The following is a 25,501-nucleotide window of genomic DNA, read 5'->3' on the forward strand; positions in this document are numbered from 1 at the left end:
ACGACATACGACACACTAATTAGTACTGTAACAGTAACAGTACTGACTCGTTACAGAAACAGTACTGGCTCAGTATACTAACAGTACTGACTCACTGACTCTTCCACTGACTCTGACTCAGAGACTCACTCCTCTAACTCTCTAACTCTCCAACTCTCTAACTCTCTGCTACCGCTTCTTGCCATCTCTAAGTTGCTCTCCCTCACTAATTACTAGCCGACTTTTCGCGACACGTGCGTGAAAAATGGTCGCGAAATACTCCCACTATATGTCTCCCACTACTCACTAATTTAACTACTATCACCACTACTATCTCCACTATCTCCACTACTAACTTGTACTAACTTGTCCTGACTCCCTAAATGAAGTTCGGTAAGTATCTTGCATCGAGACAGCTTGAGTTGCCGGAATATTCCGGACATTTCATTGACTATAAGGCGCTTAAGAAACTCATTAAACAATTAGCCATCCCCACCACTTCAACTAATGATACTCGACCATTAACTCAAGCAGAAATTCAACAAACTCTTAAAGAGAATAAAGCTCAATTCTTCTTCCGAGTAGAACGAGAATTGGATAAAGTCAACTCATTTTATCTTGAAAAGCAGGCCAATTTAGCCATAAATCTTGACTTATTAATGTTAAAGAAGAATGAATTATTAAATAAAACTAATGAATTTGTTAAATTACAACAAAATGATTCGAATTTAATTAATGCCAATTTCCGTAATTCCATTTCCTATTTAAATTTATATCAAAACTTTAAAAAAATCCATCAAGATTTATTAAGATTACAACAATTTATTGAATTAAATGAAACAGGCTTTTCTAAAGTAGTTAAGAAATGGGATAAACGATCAAAATCTCATACTAAAGAATTATTTATACTGACGGCCGTTAGTGTGCAACCGGTATTTCATAAAAATGAAATTAATGAATTAAGTGATCTTGTAACTCAATCATTATTTGATTTAGAATCAATTATGGATGGAGATTATGCTTCCTTAAAGAATTATTCTTCAACCAGTTTAAATCATTCTCAATCTCAATTACAACATCAGTTACTATTACAACAGCAATTGCAGGATCAGGCCAATTTCAGTCAATCTTCTTCGTCAAATATTTCTCAACATACTCCTCCTCCACTTCCTCATCAACCTCATCAACCTCAACCTCAACCTCAACCTCCATTAAGTTTATCCCGAACTAATTCTACTTCAAATTTAAATTTAAATATAAATATTACTGAACAATCATTATCCGATAGACATCAATCTATAAGTTCCTTACCTGGACCTAACAATTTCCCCAGTTCTGGTAGAAACATTTCTTATTTACAGAATAGTGAAATCGATGAATTATATACAAGTTTTGTTAATGTTGCAACTATTAAAGATCCAGATTTGTCTTTATTGGCTCGGTGGGTTGATAAGGTTAAGTCTTCTTCATATTCAGGTCCATCTTCTTCATCATCTACCACTACAAAACATCGAGACTCCACTAGTTCATCCCTAAGAGTTCCTCCTGGTAATTCTACAAATTCTACTAAATCTTCTAATCCACTTCCATCAGTTACTCCTGAACCTATTGAGAAATCCAATAATACAATAGGTGATTCTCAACAACAACAACAACAACAACAACAACAACAACAACAACAACAACAACAACAACAACAACAACAACAATTTAATTCGGCTGCTAAGTATAAACTAACAAAGATATTCTTACTTGCTGTGGCCAACCTTAAGATTTCCGATACTTTCTTAGAATCATTTCTTAAACTAATTAATTATCTGATTGACTTCATCTTTGTCAATGATGATTTCAATAACAATAAGAGTATACTTCATGAATGTTGTGCTATTCCACCGGCTTCAACTCATGAAAATCATGTGGTAATCAATAATGGAGTTAAAGTGGTTAATTCCGTTGATTCAATTAATCATTCTCGAACATTTATAATTCAACATATTATGGAAAATGTCACCTCTCAACAAAGAACTGCCTTATTAATTCGTAAAGATTTTAATGGAAGAACTTGTTTACATTATGCTGCCCAACATAATCGACTTGATTTATTAGAAATCTTATTGAGTTTCTTCCCCATTGATCATATTGATGATTTAGATATCGATTCCATGTCTCCATTATTATTGGCTATCAAACATGGATATTTCCCCATAATTAAACGATTAGTTCAATCAGGTGCCAACTGTTTCCCACCGAATGATGAAAATAAATTACAGTATTTACCCATTAATTATGCTTGTAAGTTTGGGGATTATAAGATTGTGGAATACTTGTTATCTAATAATAAGTCCAATGATCCCAATTTAATTAATCAGCAGGATGTTGAGGGTTTATTACCATTACATGTGATTTCTAGAACAGGACATTATAAATTAATTAAATCATTAATTCAATATGGAGCCGAGATTAATAAGATTGATGGCTTAAATAAATGGACTCCCATATTCTATGCTGCTTCAGAGGGTCATGTTAAGACTACGCAAGAATTAGTTAAGTTGGGGGCCAAATTAAATATTGTCGATGAAGATGGTTATAATGTATTGTACTATTGTGTGGTAGAGGGTCATATTGATGTGTTGAATGAGTTATTGAATCATTATCGGACCATCTCGAAGAGTGAGGTAAGAAATACAAAGATCAATAGTATGAATAGTATAGTCAGTGAAGAGATCACGGCCACTAAGCAGCAGCAACACCAAGAACAGCAGCTACAACTGCAACTACAACAACTGCAACAACTGCAACACCAAGTGCAACTGCAACTGCAAAACCAACAACTGCAACTGCATCAACAACTGGATGGTAAGAGCATGTCTATCTTAGTAGAGAATGACGATGACTCAGAAGATAGCGGCAGTGTAGATAAGAATAACGTCGACAATATACCTGATCTACAATTACCTCCCCCCATATTACCTCTCAGAAGGTATGGGCATAATTTCTTAGAACAAAAAGTATTAATTGAATTAATATTCCCCAATGATTCTGATTTTATTAATTTGTTTAATTTAACTACCGATTTAAAACCCGGGAGAATAACCATTACTTCAAATATTTCTGATATTGTCCCTAGAAATGTTTTACTCCCCGTAGGTGACGATAATAAATCAAATAATAATTGTGTATTTCAAACAGATATTGAATCATTACAAGAATTTCGAATTGATTTCGAAGTATTTCCTAAATTCGGTACTCGATTAATTGCTAAAACAACAGCTTTATCATTTTGTCAAATTGATACTTCCTCACCAGAAATTAATTCAATTCAATTACCTTTATTTGATTTAAGATTAAGAAATATTGGAGAATTGAAATTTAATTATCAGGTGATTTTCCCCTTTCTGGGCACTTTATTGGAAACCTCCAAGTTTGATACTTATTGGAAATCTTCTACTGGATTTGTTAAGAATAGACAGACTTTGAAATTGAATGCGGCTGGTGGGTTATCTCCTAATAATTTCTTATCACCCTCCAGTATAAATTCTTTAATTGGGAATGGGAATGGAAATGGCAGTGGAACTGGTTCTGGTAAAGAGGGTCCAGTATTAAATGCTAGTGGAATCATTGATGGAGCCGTAACTTCAACTAATGAATTAGTTTCAAGTTCTGCCGCCCCCTCGTCAATTGTAACTGCTACATCATTATCCGGAGAATATCTTCGTATTAAAGTATGTTTACTTAATGATGGTACTCCAGTAGTATGTCCTCATTGGTCAATAGCCATTACGGAAAATATTGATCTTTATTTACCAAATTTATCATTAGAACAATTAAGTTCCATAACTAATGATCTATTTGACTATAGTAAAGTAATTCATGATTTATCAAGAATGAGTATAAAAGATATTGGACTAATTAAAAAATTATTAAGAATAATTTATTTACCATTAGATATCTTTTTAGATGTATTAAATCTTGAAATTAATCTAAGTTTGGAAATTATTTATCCAACATTATATGAGTTAGCTCATTTACCATTTATTGGAAATATTCAACTGAATTTAGATAATTTCATTAATTTTACTTTAAATGATGTTTTCAATCATATTAGAAGTTCAAAATTAAAACAATCAACACCTGGAAGATCAATTATATTTTTATCATCCAATTCATTAATTTGTAAAATTTTAAATTGGAAACAACCCAATTTTCCTGTGTTTTTAATTATGAGTGGTATAACTTTTAATACTAGTGCTAGAAAATTTGAATCAAGATCTGCTAATGGATTACTTGTTGATGATATAAGAAAGAATAATAGTATAAGTCATGATTTATCTTCCTCTTCAGAAACTAAATCTTCTTCTTTAAATAAAAATTCTCGAGATAAAATTATAAGTAATCATCAAGAAATTACTATTAGATCAATTAAAGAAGCCGTGAATTTCACCATTAATAATAATTTAATTGGTTTAATAACTTCAATTCATTTATTAGATTTAGTACCTAAATTAGTTCCTTTAATTAGATCTCGAGGGTTAGTATTGGTGGCTTCAAGTGATAGTAATGATCAAGAGAATGAAGAAGAAATTCAACGAGAATTGGATTCTTATACTCGAGCAGAAATCAATGGACTTCGATTCGATGATGTTTTAAGTTTCAAAGAGGATATCTCCATGTAGATTATATATTATATATTATATATGGACTATTTATTAAAATATTTATAATACAAATTAATGCAACTATTACTAATTACCGATATTATCGTCTCCTTCTTGGAGGTGGCGGTGGTGGAGGTGGCGTACCATACTTTGGTAAGGGAGATGGACTAGCTCTGAATTCATTTACTTGAGGTGCTTGTGGAGGTGGTGGTGGGGGCTTCTTATGCTTATACCCATTCAGAGATGCAGAATTGACAGACGATGAAGATCCAGCTCCATGTTTGTATATATCTCTGTCAGCTTTTATTGGCACTGGAAGCACAGGCAACTTCTTTGTCTTGAGATATTCTACAGGTAAATCAAGAATATTATTACAACCTTTAGTTGGTGCTTCTGGTGGAGCCACCCATGGAGAAAACTCTTCTGAATCAGCAGGATTAATATGTAAATCTTCCATATGCTTTTCAAGGAATATATTATTATTATTGGAAGCGTATAAGGACTTTTGATCATGAGAATGACGTCTAAAGTCTTGAATATTATGAGAAGTGGTATGCTTATGATAATCACTTCTACTTGAAGTTCTTACTGATGCAACTCTAGCCATATTAACAATGGAATCTGTTGAAACATTCGATACTTCATCTGATGATACTTTACTACTATTATTATTATTTAATGAATTTAATGATGAAGATGTCGAAGTATGAGTTAATGAAGAAGCTGATGGTGATGATGATGATTTCTTTTTACTAATCTTAAGCCATTGTATCCCCATACTTTTCTTAGCAAGTTTACAAATAACTTCTTCTTGTTCTTGTCGAACATTATCTTCTATATTATCATTATTTTGAGTATTTAATATAAGATTCTCAAATAATTCTAAAATATCATTATTCTTATACCCTTCCACAAGATCTTTAATTTGTGAAAACATAAGTAATGGATACATAACTTTTAAATAAGTTATAGCTAAGAATCTATGTTCATTACCTTGAGAACCAGTAAAATCCATATTATTTAATTCTCGAATAAATACATCTATAAGGATTTTTAAATCATTTAAATATACAAGTCTAGTAGTATATGATGTAGTGAATACAAGATAAAGAAATTTTAAGATTAAAATCTTAATGATTTGTGATTCTTCTCTATTAAGATGATATATTAATAAATTAATAAATCCTGTTATATTAGCATGATTAGTATTGGGAGATATATCTTCACTATCACCTTTCATTAATCCATTAAATACCTTATTTTCAATATTGGAATTCAGATATGATTTCATAAGATACTGTTCATTAATTAATAGGAGTAATTTAAATTCTTCGTATGCAATTAACTTATCTTCATCTTCAAAATCATCTCCATCAATATCGTAGGTACTAAAGTTCTCATTGGCTAGAAGATACTTGATTAAAGTAGGAATAATTTGGGTATCATTAGTTAATGAAGAGAATTCTTCATCGGTAAGTAATTCAGTATAATATAAATATTCAAAGAATATATCACAACTAAATTTGAATAATACAAATGAAGTTTGTTGTTTATCTAATGCACGAACGTGTACACTAATAAAATTAGAAATTACTGTAATAAAATCATAATCCTGTAATGTCTTAAATAAATCTTCAGTTTTTATCACATTAACATTAGAATTATCATCTTGTACAACTTCATTACCACTATTCTTTAATTTCAATAGTACAAGTAAGATAATACAAAGAAATTCCTTAATATATTCACCTTCTTGTCTAACTTTTGGATCCATATCACTGGTATCTTCTAATCCAAGTACACTACATTCAGTCCATGATGTGAAAGTAGATAAGAATGCTAAGAATTTCCCCATACAGAACTTATAGTTCTTAACAAATAAGTTCAGATTAATCAATTTGAGCGCATATTGCGATAATTTATGATAATTTCTTTCTTCTTCATAATCACTTGTCATATACACCTTATCTATAATATACTTTATGAATGATGATAAGTTATTATTACACTCCTGAGAGTCACTATTAATTAGGAGTCCATCCAATTCTTCATCTATGCTAGTGCGCGGAGAATTTTCTGTGTTGAAAGTCGAACCGTTGGTTGGAAATGAAGTTTGCGGTACTCCCTCTAATGGAGTTGAGTACGAATACATTATTATTCACCCCTGATATGGTTATACACCCTGATGTTCTCTAACCCTCTATGACTCCCAGACACTCACACATAAACAAGCCCACTCTAATACGGGTAATTGATAATGTGAACTTCTGAGGAAATGCAGTACTCCAATGAACAAAAGATGGTTTTGAATGTTCGTAGTGTTCCGCCGTGTATCACCAGATCTTTTTGTGCGGGATTTGGATAAAGGGTTGGTTCACCTTCAGGGTAACTTTTCATTTTGTTAGTAGCGCGTGAGGCAAGTATAACAAGTACTTCAGATGATTACAACCAAGTACCTTTACTTGAGTTTCAGTTAAGTCAGAAATGTCATATTACTATATAAATATATTTGTATATTTGGAGTTGTATGTTTCTATAACCATCAAAGAGTTATCTGGAAAAGTAACTTAGTTTACGTTATATATAAATACGAGATCCACTGAATATAAATAATATATACAAAAAATTAAGGAACAGATTCTTTTTAGTAGACTGTACGTAGCAAGAGAAATGGCCCAATATTAGCATTATTATAAGAAAATCTATACAATAGAGAGAAAGAAGCAATAAAATAGATGTCAAAGGCTTGAATCTGACCAGTTTGGGAATTTAGAGCCGATAAAACAAAATAAATGAAGATCATTGTTGCTAAATGAACACATGTTGGATTACAAACTCAACCGAGCCAACTTATTCCTCCGTTGACACTCATTTAAGGGCTTTGCATTTGTTCTAGAAAAGATTCTATTTTGGGCCTCTTCATCTATTGATAACATTTCACTGAAAACTGTTGGCAGCTTAGGTTTTTCACGTTTACCACCAGGTCTATCAGCTGGCCAATAATATGTTCTTTCCCAATCCATGTACGAGTGGCCGAAATCAATTATGTGGACTTTTCTAGCATCATAGTCTTCAACTATAATGTTCGAATCATTCAAGTCTAAATGTGCAATGCCTTCACTATTTATTTGATCTATCATACTTCGAATTGTAGGCTCAAGGAATTGTTTCTGTTGCAACGTTAATTCAGAGAGCATTTGACCTTCAATAAAATCATATGTATAATAGAAGCCACAAACTACCGGATTTTCAATACTTAATTCAGAGACGAATTCTTCATTAATATTATCTATAAATCCAATGCCAGTTATCTTTGGAATGAAAGGATGCTTCCTAAGAATGTGAAGACTTGCAACTTCTTTAATCATATTTGTTAGGCAAATGGCCAAACTATCACGAGCATTCCCGTTGGTCAAAGTGAATGATGTGGTGCGTATTGGATCAAAGATTTTGATAACTGAATCGGTGCCACCAATTTTAGTCTTAACGACTATAGAGTTCCTAGTACCAAACTTAGCACCTGAAATAATTTGGTTCCATGCTAATGGTATTTTCTCCTGTACACCTTCTATAGACAATGTGTTATTAAATATTCTATCCAAACGACGAATCTGTTGGGCAATTTTTAACATATTTTTTATATCTAATTTATTGATGCTGTAGACTTCATCGTAAATCTGTTTTGCTAATTTAGCATATTCTTTAGATGGTTGTTCCGTACTATGTGGGTCTATCTGAGAAGGTATAAGATCTTTCTCCTTGTTTACAATTTCAACTAAACTTTGTATAAAATGGCATAAATGATAATATAAATGGTTTATTACCATTTTCCTTTTGCTGGACTGAAGTTTTAACCTGTCAAGAAGAGCAGCTGCCTCTTCTTCTTGATTAGGATTACTAATGCAAGTCCTAATAAACATAAGGACTTGTAAAGGATTGGCCAATTTGATCATTTCACATGACAATTGCCTCAAAATTTTGCATTTTTTTAAATGAAAATAATCTTCCAGGGGAGAAGAATTAGTAAAATCGATTGCGACTATCTCCTTATAGTTGCTTAAGATACCCACCAAATTCTTTGTGGAAAGACAATGGCGTAGGACCTGGCTGAACGATTCGTTAAACCGAATTCTTCTTTCTTGATCATTATCTAAATATTTGCTAAAGGAAAACTTTTTTAATTCTATGGGAATAACCTGGTCATCACTGTTGATGGAAATATCTGGTACTGACCTCGTATAAAGCTTTTGCAGCTGTTCTCGATGATAGGAAACATTTTCTGGTAAAAGCCGACAAACAGGCTTTATTATATTTGTCATAAAATAATCACTTATATCCAGTTCCAGATACTCCTTATTATTTTTTGGGTACTCAGGAGCATATTGAAAATCTTCAAGCACTGACATTTCAATTCTAAATGAAGAATCACCGGGCATTATATAATTGATCAAGGATGATTTCGGAAAAAAGTTTCCTACTAGTGCTTTAAACTTATGGTGCCTATTATCAGATGATGGATTTTTATTAATTTCAATCACCGGAACTTTCATTCGAAGAAAGAAACTCAAATGTGCATAACAATCAAAGTATTCACTGAAATATAACTTATTTCTTTTGACATAGTAATTGAGATCCTTTACAACACGCTTTTGTAACTTCCAAAGCTCTTTAGTATTGTCAAATGGTATGGAATGTAACTGATGAAAATTATGAAGCTCGAAAATGAGGCTTATACAGTCTTCTTTCGTGTATATATTTTGCAACTCATTCATAGAGAATTCGTTTAACTTTTCATCTAATTCCTCATTAGTTGCCTGTTTTAGATAAACACTCAATTCTTCTTTATTCTGTTCATACATTAGTCTTCCCTCTTCGCCAATTTGGAATATATCTATATCCTCTCCTCTTCTAAAATTGCGAGTTAATATAGTTACAGCATTATCAAAGCTAATGAAATCATCTAAAGTTTTTCGATTCATTGTTTCAAATTAAATCAGGATCCTGTTGCCAAATTAACTTCACTGATGTGTGTATAATTCTATATGTATGAATAGCTGTGACTGATTTAGATTCGTTTCTTGCAGCCCTATCAGGATTATTGTAAGTAATTGGATCAAGAATTACCTTTGATACTTAATGAACACGAAGGATAGTTGATAGATAGTTCTTTGCAGCCAATTTTGTTACACTAATTCTATTCTTATTCTTTCTCCTTTGAAAATGGGCAGGACACGCACTAGGACTAGGTTTCCATATCTCGAAGTAAAAACAGTAACAGTTGATGATACGTTCGATGGTGAATATGACGACCTAATAAGATATGACGATATTTCTTAAATGTTTAAACTCATGGACATAGAACAGTATTTGTTTCCAAGGTTTCCCAATATAATTTAACTTTTTTTGTCAGGTTATACAAAAACTGGCTAAGGTTTAGTAATATAACCTTATAAAATTTCTTGTTTTATAATTGACTAAGTATAGTAGGTTCTGATCGGACTTGCTTCCTTTGATGGTGTCAGAGTTTGAATTTTCTAGTTTAAACTTGTTCGATATTGTCAATGATTTATTACTTTTAGGTACTACTAACTTCTAGCTGTTTACTTATACAATTTACTTATATTTTTTTATTATAAATATATGTTTATTTGCAAAAAATGTATTGTATGAATCTCTATTGTCCTACAGTCTTAAGGTATACGTCAGTTCCCCATCCGTAATAGGTCTGGATGGATAACAGACCCTTGGTAGTTACTATACCATCTTCATCAGGTAAAGTATCATTGAATATCTCTACATAATTCTTCAGTAACGGTAATCCATATCCCATTCCAGCAACAACATTGCCCCCTAAACCTGGTGGGACATTCAAAGTTTTATAACTATCACCTTCATTATTTTCCCAGGTAGTAAATGAATAATCAAATATATGATTCATAACTTTAGGCGGTATACCTTTCCCCTTATCTCTAATTCTTAATTCTAAGTATGAAGTAGGTTTGGTAGCAATTGAAATAGTAATTTGTACCGGATCTTCGATTTTATTCTCAATATGAGAACGGAATGAATTCTTAAACAATTCAGTAAGAATGTAATCTAAATGATACTCTATATAAGGGAAATGACGTAATTCATCTTCAGTAGGCCTCATTAACTCTGGATCTTGTCTACTCCAATAATTTATAGGATTTAAATTAGTATCAATTTGTATTGGAACAGTTTGATCATATTTCAATAAGAGAATATCATTGACCAATTCAGCATTCTTCTTAATGACATCAGCAATATTTAATACTTTTATAACCCCATTATATTTACCCCCTTTCTCATAGGGAGTTTCTCCAATCAATGCCTTGGTCAATTGAATATGTTGATGAGCAATTAATCTCATACTGATTCTTTCCTTGAGATGTTGGTCAAGAAAGTGAGTAATTTGATCAGTAGAAATGAAATCAAATACTTCATTAAATCCCTTTGATAAACTGGGGAGCGTATCAGCATGAGCATCTATGAATTCACTCAATACAGTCTTTGCAAAAGTTTCATTTTCAGCTAGGGTGGTGGGAGGATTTAATGATGCTGTTAATAATGAAGACATGGTTTGTAAATAGGTACTGTATGATTCGGAGATGGAAGGATTAAGAACTACCAAATAGGGTAAGTTTCTGAATTCCTTTATTCTTCTAGCATTATAAGTTAATAAATGTTCAATGGTTTCTTGAGCATTTTGCAATATGAAAGTAGGTGATAATTTATGTGATTGTTCATATAATCTCTCAATAGAGAATTTGGGTAATTCTTTCTCAGCATAGTAGTATATGGGTCTCTCAAGAAGTGTTCTTATTTTATATTCTTCTAGAAATTTCAGTTGTTGATCTTGTTCTTCATTTCCTGAGATGGGTGTTGATGGTGACTCAATCGATGACTCAATCTTGGTAGCTAAACTACCATGTAAAAATCGCCTTTTTCTTAACATTCTACATGATGATACTGTTAAGTTTGTCCGTACCAATCCAGTTGGTAGTCTTCTTATAATCATCATCACTCTAATACTAAAATCAAGTGTTCACAGTAACAATTAGTAAAATTTCAAAATTAAAATATATAAATGGTCGCAATCATTTTATGGCCCAGCGGAGCGTTTTCCCCATTCGGTATGAGCTGACTTTTGACATAGTGAGAAAAAAAGAGATACCCCATCATTTGTTATCGGAAATTTTTCAAATTGCCTGTATTGTAAGTTTCAATGATTCATAATGCCTTCAATTGACATATGTCCTCTATGTAAGGAAAAGCCATTAGAAGATTCATCAAAAATATCAGATATATCATGGCTACAGTGTGATATTTGTGGACAATGGTTTCATACTTTTTGTTTAAAATTACCCCAAATTGAGATAAATAATTTGCATTCTTATCATTGTACGAAATGTAGTAAATTACATGGACCATCCCTACATAAACGGAAGTCCAAAAGAAGTCGTATAACTGTTGATTATGCGGCATTAAATGATGGAGATACTTTCTTACTTGATAAAACATTTCATCCTCATGTTTCATCATTCTTAGATTTCCCAGTAAATGCAAATGAATATAAAAAACAAAATCCTTTTATAGATGTTATGGATGATTTAACTAAAGAATATGCATTGTCTTCTCAATTATCAAAACCTATTTATATACCTAATGTGGATATTGAAAAAGTAGGCATGAAGTTCCCCATATCAAAGGAAAAAATATCTATCAATTATATTGCCGATAAAGTAGGGGATGAAGAATCAGTAGAAGTAATGGATGTGCTATCTCAGCAAGGTGTTCATCCAGGTTGGAATGTTGGTAAATGGAGAGATTATTTCAATACTGATGAAGCCAGTAGAGATAGAATTAGAAATGTAATATCATTAGAAATATCCAAAGTAGAAGGATTAGGTAAAGAATTTTCAAGACCCAAAATGGTTCGTGAACTTGACCTAGTAGATAAAGTATGGAACAAAGATGATGAGCAAGAAAGATCTCAGGTTACCAAATATTGTTTAATGTCGGTTAAAAATTCATTCACAGACTTTCATATTGACTTTGGCGGTACATCCGTTTACTATACCATATGTAAAGGAGCTAAGACATTTTTGATGTTCCCTCCAAATGATAATAATCTTGATTTATATCAAACTTGGTGTCTTGAGCCCAATCAGAACTTCTTATGGTTTGTCGATTACAGTATGACAAAGAGAGGAAAGAGAATTAAGCCACTGAAAGGTTTCAAAGTTACCTTGAAAGCAGGTGATCTTTTTATTATCCCCAGTGGTTGGATCCATGCTGTATTTACGCCAGAAGATTCTATAGTTATAGGTGGGAACTTTTTAACTCTAAGAGATATGGTAACACAGCTAAGAATTAGCAATATAGAGAAACAAACAAAGGTTCCTCCAAAATTCAAGTTCCCAATGTTTAATAAGGTATTATGGTTAACCAGCTGGTATTATTTAAATAACAAAGAAGGATTTTTGCTGGATTTACGACCAATCATCAAACAAGAGTATGAAGACAATTTAGAATATTCAGTATTAAAATCGTTGATAGAGAAATTGAAATCTCACTATGAGCTTAGTAAAACAAATCAAATCGCTAGAAGAAGTATACCGACCACTCTAATTGGAAAAGATATTATATCTTACTTTGAAAAGTTAGATAATTGGCTACGTGACTATGAACAATGAAATTATTATTTATTTAATTAATGTATGTACAGTGTTTTTAATCATTGACCGGAAATTTTCGTACCAGTGGTAAACCAATTCTTCATACCGATTAAAATATATTCATACCACAATTTTTATTTTCATAGCAATTAGCAAATAGATTCATATCAATTAGATCACAGTTCATCGTTATTGAATCTTAAAGCTACATACCGCTACTGTATGGAGTCAGCTCTCTTGTTGGATCAAATTGACCGAAATTGGCGAGCAAAAAAAATGCTCTATGTGATTAACTCCTGTTAAAGAAACGAAAGGTTAATATAATGAACTTCAAAGCAGAAGAATTGGCCAATGAATATATAGGACTTGGAACCTGACCTGATGCCTGTAGAGTATGAGACATCTCCTTTAGAGAATTGTTTTAGTTACAGTGATTTTAAAAGAATAAACGGATTTCCAGATATGGAAGTTGATCAACTCTCTGTAGATGAGCAGGAAAATGAAATAGAAATCGATACAATTTCTGAGGACCTGTGTAATAATAATGAAAGAGGACTCTACAAGTATTACTCTGAGAAAGTAAGAGAGAGGTTTTGGCACATGGTGATTGAAGAAGGGTGCTCAGCATATAAAGCTGCGAAAATCAACGATATTAGTTTGCAAACAGCTTATACTTGGAAAAGAAATTGGAATAAACAAGTAGTCAAGAATTTGAATGGTATTTACGAAACTCCAAAGAAACGTGGACGTGATCCCTTACTTTCAGATAAGCATAAAGAACACTTGAAGAAGCTAATAGAAGATGATACGGCTGTAACGTTTGAGTTCATGTTACAGAGCCTCAAGAGTTCCTCCAAAGTATGTAAATTCAGTCTTAAGCGTATTTCAAAGTGGTCTCAGAGGAGAAGTCTGGAAGAGCTTAAGAAAGAAAGACAAGAATGGGCTGAAGAGTATAAAGACAAGCTTGACTTCAATAACAATTGTGTGTTTATTGACGAAGCGGGCTTTAACATTAGTATATGGTCTCCTGTTGGAGAGAAGGCTTTAATCACAGTCCCTGTAACTAATGGATTGAATGTATCTTTTCTTGGTGCAATTTCTTCTAAGGGTTGTATCGATTTGAAGGTGAGATCCCCTCCAAGATTGCAGCCAACAAGAAAAGAAAAGTGGAATCCAATAAACCTCAAAGTACTACGAGAGGTACCACAGCAAATCATTTCTATTCATTTATCAATCTGTGATTAAAGAAATAGAGACAACTTCCGAGCTCCAAAAATTAAAATACTTGATTCTTGACAATGCTGCAATACATTAATGCCGTGATATTCAGTTATTAGTTGCTCTGAGTGTATTGGAGCTTGTGTTTTTACCACCATATTCGCCGGGACTAAATGCAATTGAAGAATTCTGGTCAGTTTGTAAATCTAAGGTTAAGAGATCGAATCGAAGTAAAAAGGAACAATTGACACCTAAAATGATGGAAGCTACAAGTAAGATAACTACTGAAAGTTATGAAGGATTCTGTAGACATGCTAGTAAATATATCGAATTGTGCTTGAAAAACCAGTTGTTCTAAGAAATATTCATAAAAATATAAGCTAACGAGTACAATGAAGTTGTATGTCAGGGACCATAGTCATGCTTTTCCTAGGTTGATATCTTCTTTCTTATCTAAATATCAGATATCTAAATATCATGAAGCTGCATTTAGAACGTATGATGTGCACCAATTTTCAAAATTGATTTCAGTAGTGGCTCAGGGTATGTTATTTTTATCACACGAAAACATGAAATATTATACTTGGATTGTGGTAAAGCATTTACAAATAATTGTGGTATGACTTAAATGGTTTGAATAGTATTTTTATGGTACGAATAAATTCGACCTCGGAAGTATGAAAAAATAAAATGAGCGGTTTGAAATTTATTTGCCCGGTTGTTCTGAAGAAAAAAGTCGGAATTTATGACGAAATCCGACTTGAAAATAAATGTCGTTTGCGACATTTTCATGGTTTTGGAGGATACCTGTCACAAGACCTATTTGCCTATATGTTGCAAATATGTAACAGATCATAACATATCAACATTTCAGCCACCCTTATCCTTATCTCTTATCTTTACTCTATACTACTAAATGTGCTACGGCATTACTAAGCTTATCTCTGAGTTGCCTACAACATTATTAGTTCCTAAATTACTATATATTTACACATCTCCTCTACTTTTATGCTTGCATCTCCTATTGTTTTCTCGGATGCTAGTTTTATCTCAATATACAAGTATATTCTACTACATAAACTATACTTTACCTCTTATAATACAAATAAGACAGAAAATACTTATAACAAAGGAAGCTGACTCAGCACTGATTATAACTCTATAAGTACCAGCAGTATAACAAGAGGATAGTATAATCCAAAATAATAATTGAATAAAGTTGAACAAAAAGTTATAGAAAATGAGAGTTTGGTCTTTACTTCTTAACGCAGCACAGATATTGGAAGCAGTTGATAACGGACCCAGTGACTGCTTTTTAGATACCACCAAGTTCAGACCAATAAATGACACACATATATCGCTCTCACTCCTCCATATTAGCGCTGTCAACAATACAGTAATGGCCAACTATACATATGAGGTAACAAGACAAGCTTATGATGATTTCAACAATCAGTGGCGCATTAATTTCTATTCCGCGAGAGGAATTAATTTGACTGCGCTAGAACCTGAAGAAATCGACAGTTTCAACAATCAGTTGCGCATTAATTTCTATTCCGCGAGAGGAGTTAATTTGACTGCGTTAGAACCTCAAGAAATCGACAGTTTGCAGTTAGAAAAACCAGCACCATATAATCCTGATAAGGCTAAATAGTGGTACGTGCTTTTACTTCTTATTCATACAGGAGTTAATCACATAGAGCATATTTTTGCTCACTAATTTCGGACAGTTTGATCCAACAGGTCCTGACTCCATACAGTAGCGGTTTGTAGCTTTAAGATTCAATAACGATGAACTGTGATCTAATTGATATGAATCTATTTACTAATTGCTATGAAAATAAAAATGTAGTATGAATATTTTAATCGCTATGAAGAATAGATTTATCACTAGTACGAAAATTTCCGGTCAATGGTACGAAAAATTAATACCCGGTAGAATGACAATTCCGGGTCCGAGGTATGAATTAAAAGTAAAAACACTGTATATATGTGATTCATTCTTTTTACTTATCTATAATTTTTCTATATTTTTTCTTATATAGGTTTTGCCTTATGATGAGTTTATTCTTATCATAGGATTTTCTCCTTGCGTATATTAGCATAATACATACGAATAAAAAAAATATGTATTTTTACCCCCTAAGCGATGTACCGATCGCGGCTGTGACACTTACAACCGACTAAGAGTTTAACCGATCTAATTATAATTGTTATCAACAATAGAAGTCCGAGTAACTCCGTATTTATTATTCTTTGTAGTTTTGGTTTGACGATTATAGTTGGTTTCAATCTAGAGGGTGTGTAATTCGTAAAATATGGAACCAACATCGACATCTTCAGTTGGAAGCAACTCTAGCAATCTAGATTCGGATATAAACCCGGCCCCGTTTACCGTTGATAGAGAAGATCCGAATCTTGAAAATTTTCCCAGACTTGTTAATGCTTACTATCTTCTGGATGCAATTCCCAATGATATAGAGATTCCGAGATCTAAGGAATCCTTATGGCGAAAAACTCTCTTCATTATACGACCAGGGTATATAATTGATCATTTGGATTATGGATCATTTAAGGTTGCTGTGAGAACATGGCTACAGGTTTGGATATCAGCTATATTATGTGCAATTCCAGGAACAAGTCATTGGATGGGTAGTGCTGCTTATCTTATGCAAATCATAGGATTTATTGCTGTTGCTGGTGGTACTCCAATTATTATGAATATATATATATCATTTGCTGCGATATTATTCAGTTGCTTTGCTTGGGTACATGCAATAATAGCTATGAAGCTCAACAATCGATTCCATGATTATATCACGCAAGATCAACTAGCTCGAAAATTAATAGATGAAGGAAGCTGTACAGTAGATAATATTAGTCAATGTATGATTGATAATATCTTTTCAGGTCGTTATTTACAAGTTAGATCAGCTGTAGTTTATTGTTTAGCTATCATTACATGTTTTACAATAATGGGGTTAGCTCAAAGTTTACAAAAGACATTGAGAGTGGCTTTTGTAGCTGGAGTTATTGCCTTGATCATAAATTGTTGTTATGGGGTATTCTTTCCTATTTTTGATCCTTTGGAAATAGGCTTGTCGGTCATGAAACCAATGGGGTTAGCTTTTGCTTTGAAATCTTTCTTAGCAGTAGTGATATTTCCAACAACGGCAAGTTTTCAATATCTTGATGGATCAGCAAAACTACTAAAGGGGTTGAAGAAAGCTTCAGAGAATCACTTAAGGTTATTCAAGACTCTCAAACCCTCAGCAGATAATTTCTCTGGCTACAAGCAGTATAGTTCAGATATCACCAGTATTAGAAATAAATTGGGTGCCTTGGAGATAATGGCAGGCATGGCAAAACTTGAAGTTTCCTATGGAAGGTTTGATCTTGGAGATCTTGGGGAATTCAGATCTCTCTTGAAGAACTTGGTTAGTATTTCCTCTGGTTATAACTATTATTATGAAACCTTTAGCCAAAGAAGAAATTTTGCATTACAGATATTTTCAAATTATGCAAGAAGAAGCAGTGCAGCTTCTGTTCATCGATCTGAAGTTGGTACAAGATTTTTGACAACGGTCCTACATGAGTCTTATAAGAAAGTTGGAGAATTTGAAAATTCAAATAGAGAAAACTCATTAAAGAAAAGATTCTGGAGTATAGATCCTAAAGATAGAGTAACTTTAGAAGATCTTGACAATATCGCCGACTTTATCAAGGAACACTTTCAATATTTGCTACAAGTCTCTGATGAGGTGTTTCAGTTGCTCATTGAATGGTTATCAGCTGCCAATAATTATAGGACTTATTCGCTTTTGTTCCCTTCTCAACGCAAGTCTCATGTCTTAAAGCAAAAGGAGAACCACAAAAGGCTTTTGGCTGCAAAAGAGAAACTTGAACTGGTAATTGTTGAAGTATGCGAAAAAGCTTGTTCTCAGGCCCAACTGCAATTCACTGGTAGAAATGAAGAGGTCTTATTATGCTTATTGAGTCAGGTTTCTCTTTTCCTTTATTTGTCAAAAAGGCATTCTTATCACTTACTTAAGATGGTTGACTTATTTTTGTCAATTGATGCAATAAGACCAGAGCCAGTTTTGATAACCTGGTTTACCAATTCAAAGAGGGAAGTTCCCAAGAATATAATGAGAGTCCATAGTGATAGTAATGAAGTTCCTCAATTTTTATCTAGTAATGTTCAAACTCGTGATCCTGATTCTTTACCACCAGACAATTTCATTCAGGTGCTTGGTAAATATTTCGTGAAAGTCTATTATTTACTACTTCGTCCTGACATATGGTTTTGGATTAGATCTGGTATTTTGGTTTGCGTCGGTGCTACCCCTTATTTTGTGAGAACAACTGCTAATTGGTATTATTCTAATAGATTAATTTGGCTTGTGATCATGATTGGTGTTTCAACTTCAGAATCAGTTGGAGAAACTATGTACGTGATATGGTCTAAATTGTTTTATTCATTCTTTGGTTCTTTGTTAGGATTGGTAGGATGGTATATTTCAGCAGGTCGTGGTCCAGGTAACTACTATGGTTACTCGGCTGTTACTGCTGTTATATACATATATTTATCGTACTATAGGCATTTCTCTATCCATTTAACATTTGTCCCAGCCATTTTATTTGCCGTTACAACTGCTTTAGTATTAGGAACCAGTTGGATTGACGGTCAATTCAATAAACTTGCTAATGTGGGAGAAGGGTTTCGAGTTGCTTGGATAAGATTTGTTAGTGTTGTTATCGGATTAACTATTGGATTATTTGCATGTCTAATTCCAAAACCTCTTACCAGTAAATACGAATTAAGGCATATATTATCCAATGTTATCGAAGAAACTGGCAATTTACATTCTGACATTTCAAGTTTCGCCATGAAAAGGTTAGAAGATCCTTCATATCATCTTTCAAGCAGGCATGATAAAATTACCGAAAGGTTAAGATATGCATTGTTGCAGCTAGCTGGAACCTCAAGCTTGATGGTACCGCTTCATCATGAAATCCCCCTTACTGGGTATTGGCCAGAAGAGAAATACCGAAGACTTCAGACTATATTAATAGACATTACACAACTTTACTTCTACCTATTTCTGATTTTTAATCTTATTGAAGATCCCAAAAAGTGGAATCGAAAGATCCTTCGTAAAGTTGGTTGGACCAATAGCTCAATTGTTGCAGATATATTCACCATACTTCATATGTCAGCCGATGCTCTAAAGACTTGCAATTCTTTACCTAAAATAACAAGTTCTAATACTTCACTAAAACACATAGACTCTTTGATGCACCAATGGGGTATTAATCGAATTTCAATTAATGAACGATTTTATCGTGATGATGGTAATCTTGACTCAGGATTAAGAAGTACCTTAAAGGATTCAACTAATGATTCTAATCTTGATTACAATACATTCTTCTCGCATGATGGTCAGTTATTAGTAGTTTCATTACTATTTGCTCATATGATATACAAAAGGCTTGATGAATTAATGATCCTTATTAAGGGTCTAGTCGGTGAAAAGTTTGATTATGATTCTTCAATCTTTGAGGACGAAGAGTATAATGATGAAACTACTGAATAATTTTTATTCATTTATTTATTTATTTATTTATTATACAATTAATTATTATCTAAAACCTTTAATATTTAATATCCCGTATTTCGTAAAGTTTGTCTAGATTTATAAGGTTAAGTTGATACCCTTTTCTCTAGCAGCTTCACCGTATTTCTTAATTCTGATAGATTGAATAGCAATGAATCCGGTGGTATCTTCTGGAGAGAAACCAGTTAATTCATCCATAGAAGATTCAGTTTCATCATATAATTTTTCAGTATCAGAAGATCTACCTAAGATGGTTAAAGAACCCTTGTAAGCTCTGGCTCTGACAACACCATTAACAGTGTTTTGAGATGGTTGGATCATAGATCTAACGTATTCACCTTCTGGAGTGAAGTACATACCGTTATATAAAATCTTGGAGTAAGCAACAGTAACAAATTGATCTCTAAGAGCTCTAACTTCACGATCTAAAGTTAAACCTTCTAAATCAACATGAGTAGATCTTAAAACAGTTAAACCTGGAGTTTCGTAACAACCTCTGGATTTGATACCAATGAATCTGTTTTCAACAATATCAATTCTACCAACACCATTTCTTCTAGCTAAGGCATTGGCTTCAAGGAATAATTCAACTGGTTCAGTAACAACCTTCTTACCACCATCTAAGATCAACTTGACTGGTAAACCCTTTTCAAAAACAACAGAGAAATCTTCTGGAACTTCTGGAGCATCAGTTGGATCAACAGTTAATTTCCACATATCCTTTGGTGGGGTAGTGTCTGGATTTTCTAAGATACCAGCTTCAAAAGAAATATGAGCCAAGTTTTCATCAGTAGACCATGGCTTAGCTTTGGTTTGAGCAACTGGGATACCTTTTTCAGCAGCATAGTTTAATAAATCATTTCTACCAGCAAATCTGTTGAAAAATACAGGGTCTCTCCATGGGGCAATGACTGTAACATCTGGCTTTAAAGCGTAGAAAGATAATTCGAATCTGACTTGATCGTTACCTTTACCAGTACAACCGTGAGAGACAGCGAAACATCCATTTTCTTCAGCAACCTTAATTTGAGCTTCAGCAATGACTGGTCTAGCTAAAGAAGTACCTAAAAGATAAACATTTTCATAAATAGCATTAGCTTGAATGGCTGGGAAACAAACTTTTTCAACAAATTCCTTTCTGACATCGACAACAACGAATTTGGTAGCACCAATTGCTAAAGCTTTCTTTTCAGCAGCTTCGAAATCTTCTTCTTGTCCAATGTTAGCTAAGAAAGCAATAACTTCATAACCTTCTTCTAATAACCAAGCTAAGATAACTGAGGTATCTAAACCACCAGAGTAAGCTAAACAAACTTTACCTTTAGACATTTTTAATGAATTGTCAGATATTTAAATATATAATTGATCAAACAAAGTGAATGAAAAATTTTTAAAAGGAAATCGGAAATTTTCCACTTTATATATAAATTTTTTTCAATTTTGTCGACCACACTTAAACTTCATCGAATGATAACACAGCGCGCTTAATTTTTCAAGCTATTACCTAATTTGGAATGACTCATCAATTAGGAAATTCACACGACTTGACCCACTTGTATTGAAAAATTTTCATTAATTAGGGTAAATCGCCTTACATGGGAGGAGTGCCTTGAGTAATTAAGTGGAAACTTCATTTGAGGGTAATCATTTAGATTCTACGTTATGTAATCTTGGCCCTAAAATTAACTCTATGTGTGGCTAATGTTTCTTAATGTATAATAGATATATTTTTTATTAGTATATATTGTTAGAGAAAAACTCTTCTTAAGCGTTTACCTAATACTTATTTGTTGCAGCAATCGTTTAGAATGGATCAATTAGCGAAATCTGTGTATATTCCCATGGATCAGCTGAACCCTTTATCATTCTTTTTAGATTTGGGTCCATTATGCGTAAGTTTATAACGTGGCTAAAGCAATTATGTTGTAGTACTAACTAACGGACCAATAGAATAATGCTAATTATGCTGAGTGCCATCAATTGGCACAAGATAATTTTAAACGATGTGATGCAGCGGATCACTTATGTAGCTGTTACTATATTAATGTTGTTCATCAAGAATGTCGACAATTGTGTCCTACTTTTGTATGCATATACCGTCTATTATCTAATTTACTCGAAAATTGGCAGCCATTTTCTAACAAAATATAGCACCACGAAACTTATTATAGATTGAAATCTTTATGTTCTCAAGTTAGTTACCAAAGCATCATTGAGTCTTTACCGGTAGAACATATTGATCGTATAAATTCTCCTGATACATCAGATAAGGCTCTTAATGGTTCAATTAGTATTACAACTTCGACTAATATTCTAAGTGAAACTAGCTCTATTTCAGTTCGAACCAATGAGAATAAAACAACAAAGAAGTGGAAGTTTCCTAAGAAACTATATGATTATGATGAATTTGCTAAGAATTATAATAGTAAGTCATCTCCTGTTCATTCTAAAGTTACAATTGGGGTAATTTGTATATTAATTCTTCAGTATATATTATTTACTTGATAAGAGTTGTCTTAAAATTATGGGTTCAAGAAAAGTTTCTTATTCCTACTGTATAGTGGAAGTAGTGGTAGTCATAAGTAAGTAAGTAACCAATATCATATAAGTATATAAGTAAGTGTTTATATATTCAAGTATATTATCTCTAGATTCAATTCAAGTAGTGCCCCAAATTGAGCTTGATCCGGCACGTGCAAAAGGGATTCCTATTTTTATGTCCGAGTCAAAATGCTCCTCCAACAAAAAGAAAATGATTAGGAGTCGCCCCATTCTCTCAATAATAATAAACAAAAAAAAAGTCTCCTCACTGCAAACTGTAAAATCCGTGATTGACTATGAGTCTCTTTCCTGGTTATGAAGGGTGACAGGATTAGTCATTCAAATTTACATACTTAATAATGGGAGTCAAAGTCTCATACATTCGTTATAGACTTAACTGTCTCTAAAAGTTTTACTAGTAGTCTCCATAATCTCAGTCGTCATAATAAAATAGTGGTTCTAGTAGTTATTGTAAACGAACTCTAAAGTATAGAAGATCAGCTGTACGGGGAATAAGTAGAGTCAAACTTTGGGTGCCGTTTAACTCAGAGGACTCCTTTCACATAAAAAAAGAAATGCACCACGGAAAAAAAAATTCGGGTTGATTCGTAGTCACTCACTAATTTGACTAACTATTTTATATTTATACTAATACATTTTTCACAACATTGAAAGGAGTCATCACCAATAAATAAACAAATAAATATATAAACGTCATGCTGCAAGTACTATCAGCTCAGACAAGTACTGTACCTACTGCAGCGATTAATATTGGTAGTGTTACAGATACTAATACCAATACGAATAATGACATAGTTAGTTCATCTACAACACCTGCCATCAATGACTCCACATTAATGACAAACACTAATTCTGGAGATAATCCTAAGAAACTAGGAGTCACCCATTCTATCCGAGAGAAATTACATTTTCAAGATGATAGACTATGGAAAAGATTTTCTGCTAGAAGACTAGAATTAATTGATACATTAGATTTATGTTCTAAGAAAGCAAGTGAACAAGAAGAAGAAATAAAAAAAGTGGCGCAAGCTTTAAGATTGGAATTCAATTATCAAAGTGAATATGAACAAGAATTTGATAAACTAGTACGGGCAGCAGTTCAAAGTGTTCGAAGAAATCGAAAGAGATCATCTAAATCTAAGAAAGGATATGATTTTAAGAGAATTAAAGTAGAAGATCAGCATGAAAGTGAAGAAGATGATAATGAAACAGTTAGTGATAATACTTATAGAAAGAAATTCATTTCTGAAATTAGTCGGCTTAATTCCGATTCGAATGATGATGTATACGATATGAACTATTCTCGAACTAAGAATTTTTCATCGGATGATAAGGCCAAAGCCGCTATAGATAGTATGATTAAGCCTCGTATACAAAGTCTGCATCCATCATCCAATCATATTCAAACAGTTTTACCCAGTAATAATCCCAATATCAATCATATTTCTTCAACTTCTTCATCTCCTGCATCATTTCAAAAATCAAATACAACCGTACTACCTCTGATATCCAATTTACCGATAAATAATGATCATTATATATCATCTTCATCATCTACCATAAATAAGCTTGATGCTAATGCTGCCAAGGGGATAATTATTAATCATATAGAACGTTCAAAGACTTGTTCCGAGAGCGTATCTAAGAAATCAGAAAATTTACAAGTATTAGGTAAATTAATTATATCTACTTGTATTTCATATATATTTGAAAAATCATTTGAGAATGTTAATGAAACTTCAATTGAATATTTACGAAATAAATTAAGCGGAGATTTATATTTAGCTAGATTCTTTCGAGATTTAGATCCTAACACTATAACCAGTGTGAGTGACGAAGTTGCAATTATATCATTATATACTTTATTAGGAGGAGTTATTAAAGATTTTGGATTTGAGAATATTATGTTCCCATTATGTGAAATCATATATGTATCTATATTACAAGAATATCCATTAATTGCTAAGAATTCAGTTCCATTCAAATATAGTGATTATCTTAATAAATCCAATGATTCTAATTCATTAAATTCTTTGGCCACTATAGCTACTGAGATGCAACAAGAACAACAACATCAGCAACAACTATTGATGAGTGGAGCTGCTAGTAGTCGATCATTATCACCGGAAATGCATGCATTAAATGCATCTACCGCTCATCCACCATCAGTTCCAATGGCTGTAAGTACTAGTGTATTTGACAATAAGAAAGTATTACTTCGATTTATTAATCAAACGTTAGAATTCACCTTCTCTAGTCGGAATTCAGCACCCCCAAGATTCATAGAAATCATTGAGAATGCGAGACAGGCATTTAATTTAAAACACGATGTTATATTAGGGATTAAGAATCTGAAGAGTGGCATTATAATTCAAAATGATTTTGATTTGGAAAGATTATTCAAAATGAGTTCAGAACAACATATTGAACTAGAGATATTTACGCAAAGATCTAAGGCTATACCAATATACGAGATTACAAGTGCTATAATCCCCAATAGAAATACACCACCACCACCAGCATCACAAACATCATCTAATAATAATATTAGTGGATCAGGTACACCAGGAACTCAAGAGAAGTTTATATTGCCTCCACCATTAGTTGGTAGTCATCACCATTTAAATCATGGAATTCCTCCTCCTCCATTAAGGGTTTCACCTGTTGGACCTATTCATACTCATAGTTTTAATTTCTTATCGAATGATGATAGAACTCCTCCACCACCACCAGTACCATTATTACCAAGATTCCAACCATTGTTGTAGTT

At 32.8% G+C, this 25,501-nt stretch overlaps 10 protein-coding genes across 10 annotated transcripts; 6 read left to right on the plus strand and 4 right to left on the minus strand. All coding sequences in view use genetic code 12, as the record gives it.

Annotated features, from left to right (window-relative positions):
* The first annotated feature begins 106 nt into the window (after positions 1 to 106).
* PHO81 (Pho81p) lies at positions 107 to 4,673 on the plus strand. Its single transcript, XM_064882483.1, has one exon. It carries the CDS (start codon positions 363 to 365, stop codon positions 4,650 to 4,652), a length of 4,290 nt encoding a protein of 1,429 aa, XP_064736226.1. The 5' UTR covers positions 107 to 362; the 3' UTR covers positions 4,653 to 4,673.
* On the minus strand, positions 4,674 to 7,031 carry RJT21DRAFT_136327 (uncharacterized protein; the record flags this gene model as incomplete). Its single annotated transcript, XM_064883263.1, has 2 exons — positions 4,674 to 6,686; positions 7,013 to 7,031. 2 exons carry the CDS (start codon positions 7,029 to 7,031, stop codon positions 4,735 to 4,737), a joined length of 1,971 nt encoding a protein of 656 aa, XP_064736227.1. The 3' UTR covers positions 4,674 to 4,734.
* A 431-nt stretch (positions 7,032 to 7,462) lies between these two features.
* Positions 7,463 to 9,613, minus strand: RJT21DRAFT_115960 (uncharacterized protein; the record flags this gene model as incomplete). The annotated part of the gene is made up of 1 exon (XM_064880381.1): positions 7,463 to 9,613. One exon carries the CDS (start codon positions 9,611 to 9,613, stop codon positions 7,463 to 7,465), a length of 2,151 nt encoding a protein of 716 aa, XP_064736228.1.
* Positions 9,614 to 10,293: 680 nt separating this feature from the next.
* Positions 10,294 to 11,698, minus strand: RJT21DRAFT_122713 (alpha-ketoacid dehydrogenase kinase family protein). Its single transcript, XM_064882484.1, has one exon. It carries the CDS (start codon positions 11,674 to 11,676, stop codon positions 10,309 to 10,311), a length of 1,368 nt encoding a protein of 455 aa, XP_064736229.1. The 5' UTR covers positions 11,677 to 11,698; the 3' UTR covers positions 10,294 to 10,308.
* Positions 11,699 to 11,740: 42 nt separating this feature from the next.
* RJT21DRAFT_53221 ([Histone H3]-lysine-36 demethylase) lies at positions 11,741 to 13,533 on the plus strand. The gene has a single exon (XM_064884961.1). It carries the CDS (start codon positions 11,891 to 11,893, stop codon positions 13,349 to 13,351), a length of 1,461 nt encoding a protein of 486 aa, XP_064736230.1. The 5' UTR covers positions 11,741 to 11,890; the 3' UTR covers positions 13,352 to 13,533.
* A 1,790-nt stretch (positions 13,534 to 15,323) lies between these two features.
* On the plus strand, positions 15,324 to 16,159 carry RJT21DRAFT_122720 (uncharacterized protein). Its single transcript, XM_064882485.1, has one exon. It carries the CDS (start codon positions 15,468 to 15,470, stop codon positions 15,714 to 15,716), a length of 249 nt encoding a protein of 82 aa, XP_064736231.1. The 5' UTR covers positions 15,324 to 15,467; the 3' UTR covers positions 15,717 to 16,159.
* RJT21DRAFT_115963 (uncharacterized protein) lies at positions 15,792 to 16,205 on the plus strand (the record flags this gene model as incomplete). Its single annotated transcript, XM_064880382.1, has 1 exon — positions 15,792 to 16,205. The coding sequence occupies one exon, from the start codon at positions 15,792 to 15,794 to the stop codon at positions 16,203 to 16,205; it is 414 nt and encodes a 137-aa protein (XP_064736232.1).
* A 443-nt stretch (positions 16,206 to 16,648) lies between these two features.
* RJT21DRAFT_122722 (aromatic acid exporter family protein) lies at positions 16,649 to 20,206 on the plus strand. The gene has a single exon (XM_064882486.1). It carries the CDS (start codon positions 16,870 to 16,872, stop codon positions 20,146 to 20,148), a length of 3,279 nt encoding a protein of 1,092 aa, XP_064736233.1. The 5' UTR covers positions 16,649 to 16,869; the 3' UTR covers positions 20,149 to 20,206.
* On the minus strand, positions 20,133 to 21,658 carry ARG1 (argininosuccinate synthase). The gene has a single exon (XM_064882487.1). It carries the CDS (start codon positions 21,496 to 21,498, stop codon positions 20,248 to 20,250), a length of 1,251 nt encoding a protein of 416 aa, XP_064736234.1. The 5' UTR covers positions 21,499 to 21,658; the 3' UTR covers positions 20,133 to 20,247.
* Positions 21,659 to 23,567: 1,909 nt separating this feature from the next.
* Positions 23,568 to 25,499, plus strand: RJT21DRAFT_88935 (uncharacterized protein; the record flags this gene model as incomplete). The annotated part of the gene is made up of 3 exons (XM_064885589.1): positions 23,568 to 24,140; positions 24,300 to 24,825; positions 24,943 to 25,499. The coding sequence occupies 3 exons, from the start codon at positions 23,568 to 23,570 to the stop codon at positions 25,497 to 25,499; spliced, it is 1,656 nt and encodes a 551-aa protein (XP_064736235.1).
* Positions 25,500 to 25,501: the final 2 nt, after the last annotated feature.

This window comes from Scheffersomyces amazonensis, assembly GCF_036850825.1.
Source record: "Scheffersomyces amazonensis strain UFMG-HMD-26.3 chromosome Unknown RJT21scaffold_7, whole genome shotgun sequence".
NCBI classification, from domain to species: domain Eukaryota; kingdom Fungi; phylum Ascomycota; class Pichiomycetes; order Serinales; family Debaryomycetaceae; genus Scheffersomyces; species Scheffersomyces amazonensis.